The 14,972-nt window shown below is 39.6% G+C and overlaps 2 protein-coding genes and 1 long non-coding RNA gene across 3 annotated transcripts in view; 2 read left to right on the forward strand and 1 right to left on the reverse strand.

Annotated features, from left to right (window-relative positions):
- Nucleotides 1–14,846, reverse strand: part of LOC134671722 (uncharacterized) — a 144,350-nt gene extending 129,504 nt beyond the window's left edge. Inside the window, exon 1 of the long non-coding RNA XR_010099261.1 lies at nucleotides 14,698–14,846. This is a non-coding gene — a long non-coding RNA (uncharacterized LOC134671722). The remainder of the gene's footprint in view (nucleotides 1–14,697) is intronic.
- The window catches only part of LOC134671715 (tafazzin), a 35,232-nt gene that overhangs the window by 14,199 nt on the left and 6,061 nt on the right, over nucleotides 1–14,972 (forward strand). The window contains exons 4-6 of the mRNA XM_063529548.1: nucleotides 9,043–9,126; nucleotides 13,165–13,364; nucleotides 13,787–13,930. Coding sequence (XP_063385618.1) covers nucleotides 9,043–9,126; nucleotides 13,165–13,364; nucleotides 13,787–13,930 — 428 coding nt within the window. The remainder of the gene's footprint in view (nucleotides 1–9,042; nucleotides 9,127–13,164; nucleotides 13,365–13,786; nucleotides 13,931–14,972) is intronic.
- Nucleotides 2,124–3,709, forward strand: LOC134672138 (uncharacterized). The gene has a single exon (XM_063530043.1). It carries the CDS (start codon nucleotides 2,275–2,277, stop codon nucleotides 3,523–3,525), a length of 1,251 nt encoding a protein of 416 aa, XP_063386113.1. The 5' UTR covers nucleotides 2,124–2,274; the 3' UTR covers nucleotides 3,526–3,709.

The raw sequence follows: 14,972 nt of genomic DNA on the forward strand, positions 1-14,972 counted from the left end.
TTAAAAGTTCTCGCCAATATTCGAATTTTCTCGCTCGCAAACAGCAACACAACAACTTTTTTGTTAGTTGACGCCAGTCTTCTAGCCGACGAAATATGTGTAGTCGTAGCGTTGAGATTTCCGTGCACCGTAAGTACTGGATTGGTTTATATTCAATTTATTGTGTTGTTTCATTGTAATTTAATGTACATGTTCTTTCGTTTTATTTTGTACAAACCATTATAGCCCACTTTAAGACACAGGTTTTTGGGGTATCCGAAATACTAATACTTGTACATAATTATATTAATTATTAAAAAAGTGGTTAGGATTTTGCTGATTAAAACTAGTCGGGGTTTCTGCGGTTGACTTGACGTTTAGTAAAAACAATATCTGTGAAGGTTCGAAGTAAGGAGGTATAAAAAAAGAGTCCGTCATAAAGCAAGTTCGAACGGGATAGTCTTATATGGAACATTCAACCATAAACACTAACTATTCATTCTCAATTAGTCATAAAACTTTTTAAGCTTTACAGGCCTGATTTAGTTAATATGTTTTATCCTTCTTACAAATACATAAGTCAAAATGAGAGATAAAGACCAAAACGAGAAGATCAAAACTATTCATAGCTAATTTAGGCCAGTAACGCGTTTAAAAATACATAATGCCATAAACCAGAGAGTTTACTTATAGGATAGATGCATACTTACAACATGTTATTATATAAGGCCATATAAAGAATATACAAAATAGGGATGTTGACCATATTTAAAAAAATATATTGAACTCCATGCACGAAATAAAACGCAAAAGGGAATATTACGCAAAAGTCGGCGTAGGGTCCACTAGCAAATTCAGAGGGTCTACTTCGAAATGCGAAAATCGAAATTTCGTTATCAGTCTCTAACGCTCGAATACGCAAGAGTGATAAAGAGGCAGAAAACAAAATTTCGCGGTAAGCCCTCAGTATGTGCTAGAGGCGCCCCCTACGCAGAGTATTGAGTAATATTATTTATATTTCCCTGAATAGGGAATATTACTCGAAACTCTGCGTAGGGGGCGCCGCTACCACAATCCATCACAATCTGGGGGTCTACCGCGAAACACGAAATTTCGTTATCTAACCTCTCTATCACTTTTCATCATCATCATCCTCACTTTTGCATATTCGAACGATAAAGAGGCAGATAACTAAATTTAGATTTTCGCGTTTCCCGGTAAAAATATAATTAAATTGTTGTAAACAACATAAAATAAAAGGTCTTTAATTTTTATTTCATGTATGGAAACTTTTAGAAAGGGACAGAGATTTTCTTTGTGCATCGTATTCTGCATGATTTCCTTTTTTCTTAAGAGTCAAGTGAAAATAAACTTTAGAGCAATGATAATAGAGTAGGTATACTTCACTTATTGATTTAAATGCCAGTAATGACTCTTGTTAGTATAAAATCTTCTTCTAAAGTACTTTAAATGACGGAATGAGGGATTAGAGTGATGCGCTCCACTCACTATCAGTATAATGTCATTATTTTGACATTTCTTCAAAAATATTAAAAATGTTTAATAACTTCATTATCGTCCATCATTCTTTCTGTCATTTCTGATTCCATCATTCTAACCAATTCACTGTCAGTATAATGTCATTTCTAGTATCATTACTTTGACATAACTCCAATACTGACGGAAATTATTAAAATAAACTTCATTACTTGCCGTCATTCCTTCATTACACTCCCTACACTATCACTAAAAACGTCATTCCGTCAAAGTAATGTCAGTATCCATGATAGTGTCGGGGCCGTATTGGGAACATTACCGTTCAAATTCTCGGGCCAAATTAGCACACATACAAAATTACGCCTACATTTAAATAAGACGACGCGTTTACAGAGCCTGTAATCAAAGCTGGTAAACAAAATAATAGTCATCTTTATTACACTAATGGTACATAGCTAAGTGTAGATGAAATGCATATAATGTCAATAACTACCAATCAGCGACATTAATCCGCTAATAACCTTCTTGCTGTACGTACTGGCCGCTGAGAGTTTGCGGTTCATATTTGATTAGAATATGATTTGGACAGGGATAGGTTTATGCCATAATGGAATTCATGGAATTCATTCGACCGCCGATGCGAACAGACGTGTTGAAATTATAATTAAATAATATACAAATTAAAATCGTGTGCAATATGCATTGACCTCGATTTGGACAAACTGTGTCATGCGATATTCTTTGCTTGTGTAGTGCAAGTAGTTATGACGTCAAAGTGTTTAAACAACTTCAATCATCATGAGTGCTAATAACAGCCCGTTTGGCAGAAGTTCCAAAATTCAGCGTTCTCCGCCATCAACACCAGTGCCACCGAATACCGGAAATGAAAATGCACAACCAACGAGCGCAAAAGACCAGACCAGTCTAGACCCCGTACCAACATCAGAAATTCAGAACTGGATGAGCACCATAGATAAATCACTTAGTGAAATCTGCAGCATATCGACGGAAGGCAAATTGAACTCCGACCAAAAACTCAGGATCCACAATCTTTGCCGAAAGGTTTCCCACGGTTCAGCAAACTTGGCAGTTCTTTACCAAGGCCTTAAAGCAAAGGCACTCGTTAACCACTGCACTCTTCAGACGCTTCAAGAAAAACAAGACCTATCAGACAGTTTCCGAGCCCTCAAGGAGAGTATCGATAGCACTAACAGACCGGCCACACACGCACTCTCTTTTGCCGATATGGTGAAAACCAGTAACAAAAACGAAATTCGTCCTAATAATTTGAGGTCAGTCGCAATTTATCCTAAAGATCAGTCGAAGTCAAGCGAGGAAACGAAAAACCTAGTACAAAAAATTATTAATCCTGAAGAAATGAAACTGCACGTAAGAGCGCTGCGTAAAGTTAAAAATGGCGGTGTTATCATCAGCACTGATACTAAGGACGACATAGAAAAATTGAAATTGACATTTAAAAACACATCCCCGAATCTCACCATCGATGAACCCTTCAAGCGCAGGCCCAGAGTTGTAATAGTAGGCGTACCATCGGCTCTACGGGAACAAGAGGTCTACAGTTGTTTATATGAACAGAATATAGCCGACAAGTTTCCAGACCTAACTCGGGAAAATTTCTTAGCATCTATCAAATTAAGCCATAAGTCGGGTAAGAAAGAAGCAGAGTCCTGTAACTACGTGATAGAAGTTCCAGCCTACATACGACGAGCTCTTATATCTCAGAACCGAGCTTTCATCAACTGGTCATCATGTCCTGTCAAAGATTTCACAAGTGTTACAAAGTGTTTCAAGTGCCATTTTTACGGCCATGCTGCCAAAACATGCAAGCAATCAGAGCCCATCTGTGGACATTGCAGTAATCTAGGCCACTCAGACAAGGATTGCCCATTTAAAGCAGAAAATCCCAAATGCGCATCATGCAGTCTCTTTAAAAAACCCAATGGTCATATAACTGGGGACCCTGACTGCCCCGTCAGGAAAATGGCCGAACGACGGTACATAAACTCGATTGATTATGGGGACGGTTAATAAATACATGCTTTTAAAAGATTATCTGTTAATTTTAATAAAATTGTTTAGCTAAGTATACCTAACTAGTTGGTTTGTAGTTATTATCATTTTTTTATCGACGTATAGATCGATAATGTTTTTCATACTTAAGTATTTAATGTTTGTATAGAATTGTCATCAATAAGTACTTATTTACCTTAAGTTTAATTAGCCCTACTGACCGTAATCCTATCATCTTACCTCGTAATTATTTTTAAGGTAAACTATAATAATAACAACGTAATAATGAAATAAACACGATCGACCTACTTTATATATATTATAGACACTGACACAGCAATACTTGGTTACTATGTGTAAGATAATGCAATACCTACATATTTATGTTTTTTTTTTTTTTTTATTATGCATAGGTTTACTCATGGCCACAGACTAGCCGAGGCGTAGACGTGGCCTACGATGGAGCGAGCTCGCCCAGAAGGTGCCTGTTCACTCTTGATTTGAAGGTTGCCGGGTTATAAGAGCACGGAAATATAGACGCCGGCAAGGAATTCCACTCCTTGGCAGTGCGCATAAGGAAAGTAGAAGCAAAGCGCTTCGTGCGAATTGGCGGAATATCTACCAAGTAAGGATGGAAACCGGCCGTGCGTCTAAAAGTCCGATGGTAAAATGGGGACGGTGGAATGAGCTCGTGTAGCTCTTGGGCACACTCCCCGAAGTGGAACCTGTAGAATACCGACAGGCTGGCGACTTTCCGCCGATGGGCCAAAGTCTGAAGCTTAGCCGTTAGCTTCTTGTCGCCAATCATCCTCCTGGCTCTGCGCTCCACTGAGTCCAAAGCGGCGAGTTGGTATTTAGCTGAGCCATCCCACAGGTGGCTGCAATACTCCATACACGACCGGACTTGAGCTTTGTAAAGTGTTAGAAGCTGTCCAGGTGTGAAGTATCGCTTCACCTTATTTAGGACGCCCAGCTTTCTGGCCGCAGTTTGTGCTTTAGACTCAATGAAGCTGCCGAAGCCGAGGACTGAACTCAGCTCCATGCCGAGGAGTTCCAGGCTGTCGGTAATAGGTACAGATGCACCCCGGAAAGAAGGAGTCAGGTCGAATGGACTCCGTTTTGCGGAAAATAGACACGCCTGCGTTTTGGAGGCATTGAACGTGACCAGATTGTCATCACCCCACTGGGAAACGAGACTAAGGGTCAAGTTCATTCGCTCAACCATGGCCTCTCTCTGTGAACGTATGTCTCAATGTTCATGATTTTAATTTATTTATTGTTTATTGTTCTTTAAATTAGAATATTATCTCTTTGCCTGAGATACAGGATTATATTCCTAGTTCAGGCGCACGTAACAATGTACGTAAAAAGTAAAAGTTCACATTCAATGTAACATTAGAAATAAGGTTATTCTCAATAAATTATTCTTATTCTTATTCTATTATTCTTATACATTGAAGAACCAGTCAAATAATTCACGTGTAATAATTTAATGCAGATTAAAAGATAACTAGTTAAAATGTTGTTATGAAATGACAGACTAACTCAACATAAGTAAATATATCATTGTTGTATAAATGTATTTCGCTACAATAAGTATTTTGTATATTTTATTATCAATTTGTATGGCAGTGCGAAGTCACGTTCAGGTCTTAGAATTCGGACTGGCTATACAGCCTGCAAAATTTACATGGGTACACGAATCGGGTCAAAAATATTTGAATAGGCGGGGTCACAATAAATCCCCACTTTCAGTTCCAATGGAAATATTTTATATGTTTATAGCCGGTCAAGCAAGTTTGTCACTAGAAAAAGGTGCAAAATTAAAATTTTGTAACTATGGGACCACACCCGTTCGCGCGCTTACATTTTCTAAATTTGCCGCTCTTTTCTACTGACGGAAATGGCTTGAGAGAGAACCTACATATATGTGACGGTACAGGGTGGATTGGAATGATCAACATTTTCAGATAATGTGTGTATTTGTTAAATTAATTCAGTGGAAGTGTATCTACATATAGGAGGCAGGGTATGATTATCTCACGAGTTATATCTCATGAATAGAATATATTCTAGATATCTTTCCAGGCATCCACTTAATTTCATGTCTCTCTAATTGGACAGCTTTTTTCCATAGTTCTCTGCGAATAGCATCTTGTGGGAATCTGCATGGAAAATAATGTAAAATGATAATATCGAATTTGATTATTAATTTGAAATAATTAGGTAGTTTTTTTACAGCTCCATCTCATGAAATAAAAAAGGAAAATACAAATCTGTAAGAAAGAATTCATTACTACATTTATAATTATAGACGGTCAAGCAAATCTTGTCAGTAGAAAAAGGCGCGAAATTCAAATTTTCTATGAGATGATATCCCTTCGCGCCTACATTTTTCAAATTTGCCGCCTTTTTCTACTGACAAGATCTGCTTGACCAAGTTTATATAAAAAATACCTATACCAAGCACAAGTTAATTTTTTATTTTTTTTTTATTTATTATGCATGGGTTTACTCATGGCCACAGACTAGCCGAGGCGTAGACGTGGCCTACGATGGAGCGAGCTCGCCCAGAAGGTGCCTGTTCACTCTTGATTTGAAGGTTGCCGGGTTATAAGAGCACGGAAATATAGACGCCGGCAAGGAATTCCATTCCTTGGCAGTGCGCATAAGGAAAGTAGAAGCAAAGCGCTTAGTGCGAATTGGCGGAATATCTACCAAGTAAGGATGGAAACCGGCCGTGCGTCTAAAAGTCCGATGGTAGAATGGGGACGGTGGAATGAGCTCGTGTAGCTCTTGGGCACACTCCCCGAAGTGCAACCTGTAGAATACCGACAGGCTGGCGACTTTCCGCCGATGGGCCAAAGTCTGAAGCTTAGCCGTTAGCTTCTTGTCGCCAATCATCCTCCTGGCTCTGCGCTCCACTGAGTCCAAAGCGGCGAGTTGGTATTTAGCTGAGCCATCCCACAGGTGGCTGCAATACTCCATACACGACCGTATTCTGTCCGTTAATAAGTTAATAAAATAGTCTACTTCATTTGGCATAACACCATCCCTATTATCCTCGTAATTTAAAAAGTCGTATGTTGTTATGAAAGTCGTATGCAGTTGTTACGTTTTAGCTTAGCACGGTAGTATTGAAAACAAATCGTCATGTTTATTCCAAATTTTACTGAAGTTATCTGTTTACTACAAGTGAAAAGTGATTCCACTATCCTTGGTATGAACTAAAATAACTTCTGCACCACTTCACGACACATGAAGACATTTTTAATTACAAAAAAACGTTGTTTTTATAAATCAATTTAGCCATCCGTCACTGACTGTCATCTCGGACGAACTGAAGTTGCGAATCGAATAGTTTGTAAGCACCGCCTACAATCGAATAGTTTACGTTGGGTCATAACTGAGCGGACAGAATACTTCCATGTATATCAGTTCGCTGGTTGCATCCCATTTAAAGGTGTACGTACAGGGCATTATGGTGAAACAGTAACATGTAGTCCATATAATCCCTTGGCATGGTATGCTGATGTAATACATGTATAGTATAAAAATAAAAGGATTTTGACGTGGAAGGCAGCCTACACTTTATAAAAGAAAGTCCCCCGCTGCGTCTGTCTGTTTATGTGTATGTATGTTCGCGATAAACACAATTACTACTAACAGATTTTCATGCGGTTTTCACCTCAATAGAGTGATTATTGAGTATGGTTTAGGTATATAATTTGTTAGGCCTATTTGCACCATTCCATGAACCTGGGGCGAACCGGTTAAACCTGGAGTTACCATGGTTACCAGTACAATTTGACACTGGTATTACGGTTTAACTGCTTAACCCCGGGTTAGTGGGATGGTGCAAGTCAGCCTTAAGGTTTTTATGACCCGTGCGAAGCGGTGGCGGGTCGCTAGCTCTTTATATTACACCATTCTAGACAAATAGATGACTAAGATGTAAATGATCCACTTGCCCCAATTAAGCCTCAAAACTGGCCTCAAAAGATGACAACAGCGTGCGTAAGAACCGTTTTTATAAAAAATAACTACGTATAATATACATATAAGTAGATGTTATGATTGTTATGTATGAGGCGTGTCTACTTGATTAAATGATTATGTGCTTACGTTCGCGTGATGAGGTCAGGTTTAACGACCTTATTAACATGAATCCAGTGCGTAGATTTGAATAACCTTTTAGTTTAATCATAATTTGCCTAAATAGGTACCTACTTAAATATGTATTACTCTCTTATGATAACCGGGCATAAAATGCTAATTTAAATCTTATCACTTTGTAATATACCTCAAAATTATTGTTGGAAATATATTTGCTGCCTCTGTCTGCCTTATAAAGTCTTAACAGACAGTGTTGCCAACTCGGATTTTGAAAAAATGCTAGTCTAATGTCTAGATTATGCCAAAATTAAGCCAAAGTTTTATGAAATATGCCAAAAAAATGCTAAAAAGTCACTTGAAAGTAGACACTTAAATTAAAACACATATTTTTTTTTAATTTACCGCCTTTTTCTACTGACAAGATCTGCTTGACTAACTTTATATAGTCCGTCGACGTCCATCGTCGACAAAAGTCAAAATTCATACAAAAATATGAACCACATAAGGTGATGGCGCATATTGTTGCTGCCATTTTGGTGCAAACTTGGCTTAGACTAAATTATGCTAAAAAATATGCCAGATGCTAAATGGAAAATTTTGGTGCCAAAGCGAGTGAAAATATGCCAGATCTGGCATCATTTATGCCAAGTTGGCAACACTGTTAACAGATGGCTTTGTCTATGTAGTTGTTATTTTTTAAAACATTTTGAAGATCTAACCATCTCGTTAATTTCCATTGTGACAAGGTGTGAAGTGATACTTATGTACATAAATTAAATTTCTTACAAAGGACATATTTGTAAGAAATTTAATTTATGTATCACTTGATAATTAACGAGATAGTTAGATCTTCAAAATGTTTTAAAAACTTCGGAACTTTCAAACGTTTATGATTAATCATAAATCATATAGTAGCTTCTGTACGCGACTTCGTCTGCGTAGAATGATGATGATGATGAGACAGACAGAGAATGTTTCTTTAGCATTTATAGTACTATACTATTATACTAAGTATTGTACAGTCAACTGCAAAAATATGGGTGCACAAATCATCTCAAAAATATGGCCCATAGCTCTTATGTCCGCGAATTAAGAACTATGGGACATATTTTTGAATGAGTTGGCTACACCTATATTTTTACAGCTGACTGTACAAGATCGTTAGTACTGGAAAATATTTCAAAAACTCCCCAATATTCCACGCGTTTTATTTAATGGTGTGCGGGCATGATATCATGTGGACTTCCACTTAAAATAAAACAAAAAGCTGGGTGTGAAGCACGGTCGCATGCCTGTCACGTTCTAACAAGTATGTAAGTGCGAAAGTGACGGGTATAGTGACGGGCAAAAAAAAATGGAACCACGCTGCGCCCGCTGGTCTTGTATGTCTGTTCGTCACAGTGTTTATTTATTTTTCAGCCCGCGATCGACTTCTGCATCGAGCGGCTGACGAGAGGCGAGTGGGTGCATATTTTTCCTGAGGGGCGAGTCAACGTCAGCAAGGTAATGGCAGCCATCTTTAAATTTAATAATTAAAATAGGTATTCCGATATTTTTTCAGAAATCGTAAATACATAATATGTACATGTTCCGGTAAAGCATCTTAACACTTAACACGGATTAGTAGTTCAAAGTACATAAGAATTTAGGAAAATAACATAAAGTGACATAAGAATTTAGGAAAGTACATTAAAATTGGATTCATTTTAGTAACAAAATTAAGGGTAATACCTACCATGAGTTAATTATGGAGTTAATAAAATATATTGTAAGCTTATTTATATGTACACGGTTTACTTACCTTGCTTTTGCTATAGGTAGACTATGTATAGACCGACCGCTTAAATGAGTCCTCGCCTGCGCGGTACGGGGGTGACGGGGAGGGACGACTAAGGGTGGCGGGGAAGGTGCGGGCGTAAGGCGAGGACTCATTTAAGCGGTCGGTCTATAGAGCAATAGGCATATTTTATTCGTTTTCATCATTATCTTATAACACATTCTTGCGGCAATTTGGAGCTCTGTATTTGGTGTATTACCCCGTGCGAAGATCTATAGAGTATACGAGTAGACTACCCGTCTCTCTAATCAATAATGATTTAGAATATCGAGCCATCGCGCGTGATACTGTCGCGCCACACTCGTGCTAGGCGTACTGGTATAATCGAGTGCACAGTGCACTAAAGTGCACTGATGTGCACTTGCCCTTAAAGTCAGACCGCAGTTAATGACAAGGTCGACATTCTGTACTCCACCGCAAACTATAGGTACCACCATTCACACTGTTAACTAACGTAAACCCTAATACAACGGCATAAGAGTCAACTACGGCTATATAGTTAAGACTGAATAAATAACAGTTGCAATTGCTCTTAGTACCTATTTCAATGATTTAGATGAGTCACATATGCAGTTTCATGCGTACTTATCTAGTTAGTACAACATCACTAACCTAGTATAGTAGTATAGTAGCCGCAAACCAAACTGACGACTGGGGTCGTAAAACTTCTCATTCACACTCGCGTGGTCGTAGGTAGTGTGAGAGAGATAGTGATATGGCTCCAGTCGTCAGTTTGGTTTGCGTCTACTATAAGGCGGTTGTCACACTGCCGCCGCGTCTCGTTGCGAGACGCGGAGCAACGGACTCGCATACGGAGACAACGCACCAACGTCCGAGTTTTCTCCGCATCTCCGTCCGGAGCTGCGATGCGCGACGTCCCGCGCTCCCGCGTTACTTCCGTCTCGCGTTCATTTCACATTCGAACGTTGAGGTGAAAACAGTCCCTATTTGTCGATAAAATGGAAACGGAACTTATTTAGAACGCTGCCGTGATACTTTCAGTTTGTTTTTTGTACAATTGAGTCATAAAACGCAGAAGACACTGCATGGGTACATCCCTATTTACAAACCAGACCTATAAATGGGTTTTTCCTAGAGATTACCAAGATTTAAGGCAACACGAAGAATTTTTTTTTAATTGCACCCGTATGTCAACCGCGTTATTTGATTATTTGCTAAGCAAAATATTCGTCGCATTTAATATTCCTAATTGCTGGACGACTTACAATTTCAAAAATAAACTTATCGACGTCGATTTCCATTGCGCCTAGGTCCTTCTTGCACTAAAACCCGTACGGCACTGCGGAGCTCGGTGTGACATACCCTGCGGCACGCACCGCGTCTCCGTCCGAGCGCGCGAGTCGCCGTGCGTCTCGCTCCTCCGCGCGTCGACGCGGAGCCAGTGTGTCGTACGTCGTACCATGCGTTTTTTCTATACAAAATCAAGATTCTACATACAAAGTTAAAAAACGCATCAACGGACGCCGCTGCGAGATGCGGAGCAGTGTGACGACCGCCTAACCATTATGTTAGCTTATGGCCCATCTACGTTTGAAAGTGCCACTTGCACCATCCCATTAAACCGGTGATAACCGGTTAAACCGTTAACCCAGTGTCAGATTGGTAAGGCTTGCCTTTTTCCGGGTAAGAATCTTAACCTATTAGGTAAAGTGAATTTTAATAACAAAATTTCTATGACACAATAGGTTTAGCTAGACAGTGAGAGTTAAAAGCGGTAATTATGTACATATTATCCAATCAGTGCCAACTTTCAACCCGACGATGTTTTCCAAATCGCATATTAGTATGACCCACGTGCGCCGGCGTCAGCAGTTCACGATACAATCCTTTGTTTATTTCCTTTTGTATGCGCGTTCCCAACAATGTTAACTGACTATGAACCTTGTTGCAAAGAACATAAGGTCCATCTCTGGTCAGTTCAGAGTGCTATTAGTAGGCAGACGGTTGCGCATTGCTGCCATTCAGAGACATAAAACCGTATATTATCGCAATTAGCAGCCTATTATAGTGATATCCAGAATTAGACATCATTCACGGGCGAGTATTTGATGAGATTACTGCGCATCTAACGCTTTATTACGATTACTATAGCGAATACTTTAAGGGTGAGTTTCGACAAGAGATGGGCGAAGATGCGTTGCGAAGGATGTGTTTGTTAAGAGCCAATAGAATCGCTTCATTTGTTTTCCTCCTCGCTTGCAGTGATTCTATTGATTCTTAAAAGACATCCCTCGCAACGCATCATAAAATGGGGCATTATTCACAGATTAATAAATACTACGTAACATTATCTACTAAAAAGGGACCTTATTGTCGATGGCGCTTACGCCGCACATGGTCGCGCGGAAGTGTAACTTTATTTATTTATTTATTTATTTAAACTTTATTGCACAGTAAAAATTGTACAAAAGGCGAACTTAATGCCAGAAGGCATTCTCTACCAGTTAACCTTTGGGCCAAACAGAGAACAAGTAGTAATAGGTGCAAGAAAAATTAAAAGTACGAAAAATTAACTATTAAGTATAACTTTATATCGGAGCATCGTTAATAATGGCGTAAGCGCCATCACATAAGGTCACAAATACTTTTTTGGCAATTTTTTATTATTTATAAACCTCTCCAACGTAAATATCGAAAACTTTGCAACAATTCCACTCAAATCCAGTATTATCGAGTTGATGACGGAAGCATCGATTCATTCAATAATCGTGGGAGCGTCTGAGAACCCCGCACCGGAACCGACATGTTAACACAATTTACGAATTTTGGAGAATGAGTGTACGAAACGAATTTATATCGCTGACTTTACAACCCGCTGTATTTTGCGAACTTGTCTCATTAAACTTACCAAAAATCTAAATAAATAGATACTTAGCGCCAAGATTAGTTTTTCCCCTTCTGTCACCGCGGTCCCAGTCTCATGCATGGTGTCAGGGTCATGTAGGGCGGGGCGGGGACAAATAGGAATACACCTTATAAAGAAAGTCCCAACCTTATCGGATTATATAAAAAAAAACTAGTTATTAAAGGAAATACTTTACCCCCTTATTATAAAACTTTACGGGCCTGATTTAGTTCAATTATGTTTTATCACTTTCTTACAAATACATAAGCCAAAACGACAGATAAAGACAAACGTTTATTAGCTAATTCAGGTTTGTATCGTTTATGAATAAGGGGGTTAGTCTTTGAAATATTTATTCTACATAAAGTGACTCAAAAGGATTTTGGCCTCTGACACAAGAGAGCGCCACTCTGCCCTATTCTGCGCCTCTTCGCACTATTTGCGTATTGCGAGGGCGGACAGGTCTTTTTGGGCTTCGTCACTCCAGCGGTATCTGGGACGCCCAGACGGACGTTTTCCGCCCGGGTGCCCCACATACGCTCTTCTCACAGCACGATCCCCCCATCCTCTCCAGGTGACCAAGCCAGCGGAGTCGTGAGGCTTTGATCTCGCCAATTATATTGGGCATCGCAACCAGCTCTTCTAGCTCTCTATTTTTCCTTTGTCTACAAGATCCATTTTCCTCTCTAATAGGCCCAAGAATCTTCCGCTAGATTTTCCTCTCCGCCACTAAGAGCTTGCTCTCTTCTTTCTGAGTCAGCGTCCAAGCTTCACACCAATACATCAAAATTGGTCTAATTACAGTATTGGAAAAAAATATTCTAATTATTATTTTCAGGAGCACATCAGATTCAAATGGGGTGTGGGGCGAATGATAGCGGAGTGCGCGGCGGCGGGGCGCGCGCCGCTCGTGCTGCCGATCTGGCACGAGGGCATGGACGCCGTGCTGCCCAACACCGAGCCCTACCGCCTGCGGGCCGGCAACCGGGTGTGGCTCGCCGTGGGCCAGCCCGTGCCGCTCGCTAACCTACTGGCCAGGTAAGGGTGTGGTGCGTGTGATGGCGGAATGCTGTGACACTCGACAGCTTATTAACTTGTTCAGTAATGTAACTTGTTAATTCTTTAGACTAAATTATAATTAAAAAACGTATGTTTTATACATTTAAATTATTACAAGGACCACGAGACCGCGAAATAAGAAGTTCTAGGTAATAAACGAACTGTTTAATAATGAGGCAGGCTTTGATTATTCCGGCCAGACTATTGGTTTTTTTTTCTTAAAATATTGCAAAGAATTATAACATGAGGAATACCTTAATAGAACAGTTGGAACTAGCTGTATTATATTGAACATAATTAGTATACATATATCGCATGTTTAAGGTTTTTTTTTGCATTTTAGAGGCTTTATCGCTGCACAAAGAGGTAAATTCAAAATTCAATATTTTATGTTTTTCCAGGTTAAAAGAATCAAACGCGAGTGAAGAAGAGACGCGGCGAGCGATCACTGAACGCGTTCAAAATGAGCTGATCCGACTGCGGATGAAAACGCACGAAACGCTTAAGCGGGCGCTCGGCGTCGCGCCGGCGCTGCTGGCTGGCAGGTTCGTTATAATAATTCAACGTACATGTCGATACATTTACGATTACATACATACACATACATATACATTTACATACATATACATTACATATACATACATATACATTACATTTTTTGTCGATGTGTGTTGTGTGTAGTGGTTGTAGTTATAATGGTCTGATATAGTCCGCCAATGAATGTGAGTAAAAGCGTTGGACCTAGGACAGTTCCTTGCAGCACACCGAAACTCAAAGGCTGTTCGTTACTTAGATAATTTCCCATCTTAACAGTATATGTTCGTCCGCTGAGGTAACTATTAAATAACTGTCGTGAGGTTACCCTGATTCCAAGATGCTATATTTCATTATATTTAGAAAAGATGGTATGATCACTGTGTCAAAGGTCTTTGCTAGATCTATAAAAACCTATAAAGTAAGACCAAATAATTCTTAATCGTTACAACTGGCACCAGTTGTTTAAAAAGGGCAAATGGGAACTTAAACCCTATAAGACCTAGCGCTCCCATTTTCAATATTTTTTAACATATTTATTTGTTTATTGACCGAGCGAAACGTGATTCTATGGAAATTTTGTGTGCATATTTTATAATTACATATTTGGATTGTTCTCTTGATTTAGTTTTTGTTTTTTTTTTAAACGGCGGAGCTACGGTGGTTTACCAGGTCACAACAGTTCAAGAACCACTCTCTTCCTCGCGTTATCCCGGCATTTTACCACGGCTCATGGGAGCCTGGGGTCCGCTTGGCGATAGCATTGGCAACTAATCACGAGAATTGGCGTAGGCACTAGTTTTTACGAAAGCGACTGCCATTTGACCTTCCAACCCAGAGGGTAAACTAGGCCTTGTTGGGATTAGTCCGGTTTGCTCACAATGTTTTCCTTCACCGAAAAGCGACTGGTAAATATCAAATGATATTTCGTACCGAAAAACCCGTGGCGGATTAGCCCTAAGGCCCATTAGGACCGGGCCTAGAGCATCAAGATATTAGGGGCGGCAGCAAGGCGGCAGTCTATAGATGGGTGCTGAGAAAAGGGCGACTAGT

Source organism: Cydia fagiglandana, chromosome 16 (genome assembly GCF_963556715.1).
Source record: "Cydia fagiglandana chromosome 16, ilCydFagi1.1, whole genome shotgun sequence".
NCBI lineage: Eukaryota > Metazoa > Arthropoda > Insecta > Lepidoptera > Tortricidae > Cydia > Cydia fagiglandana.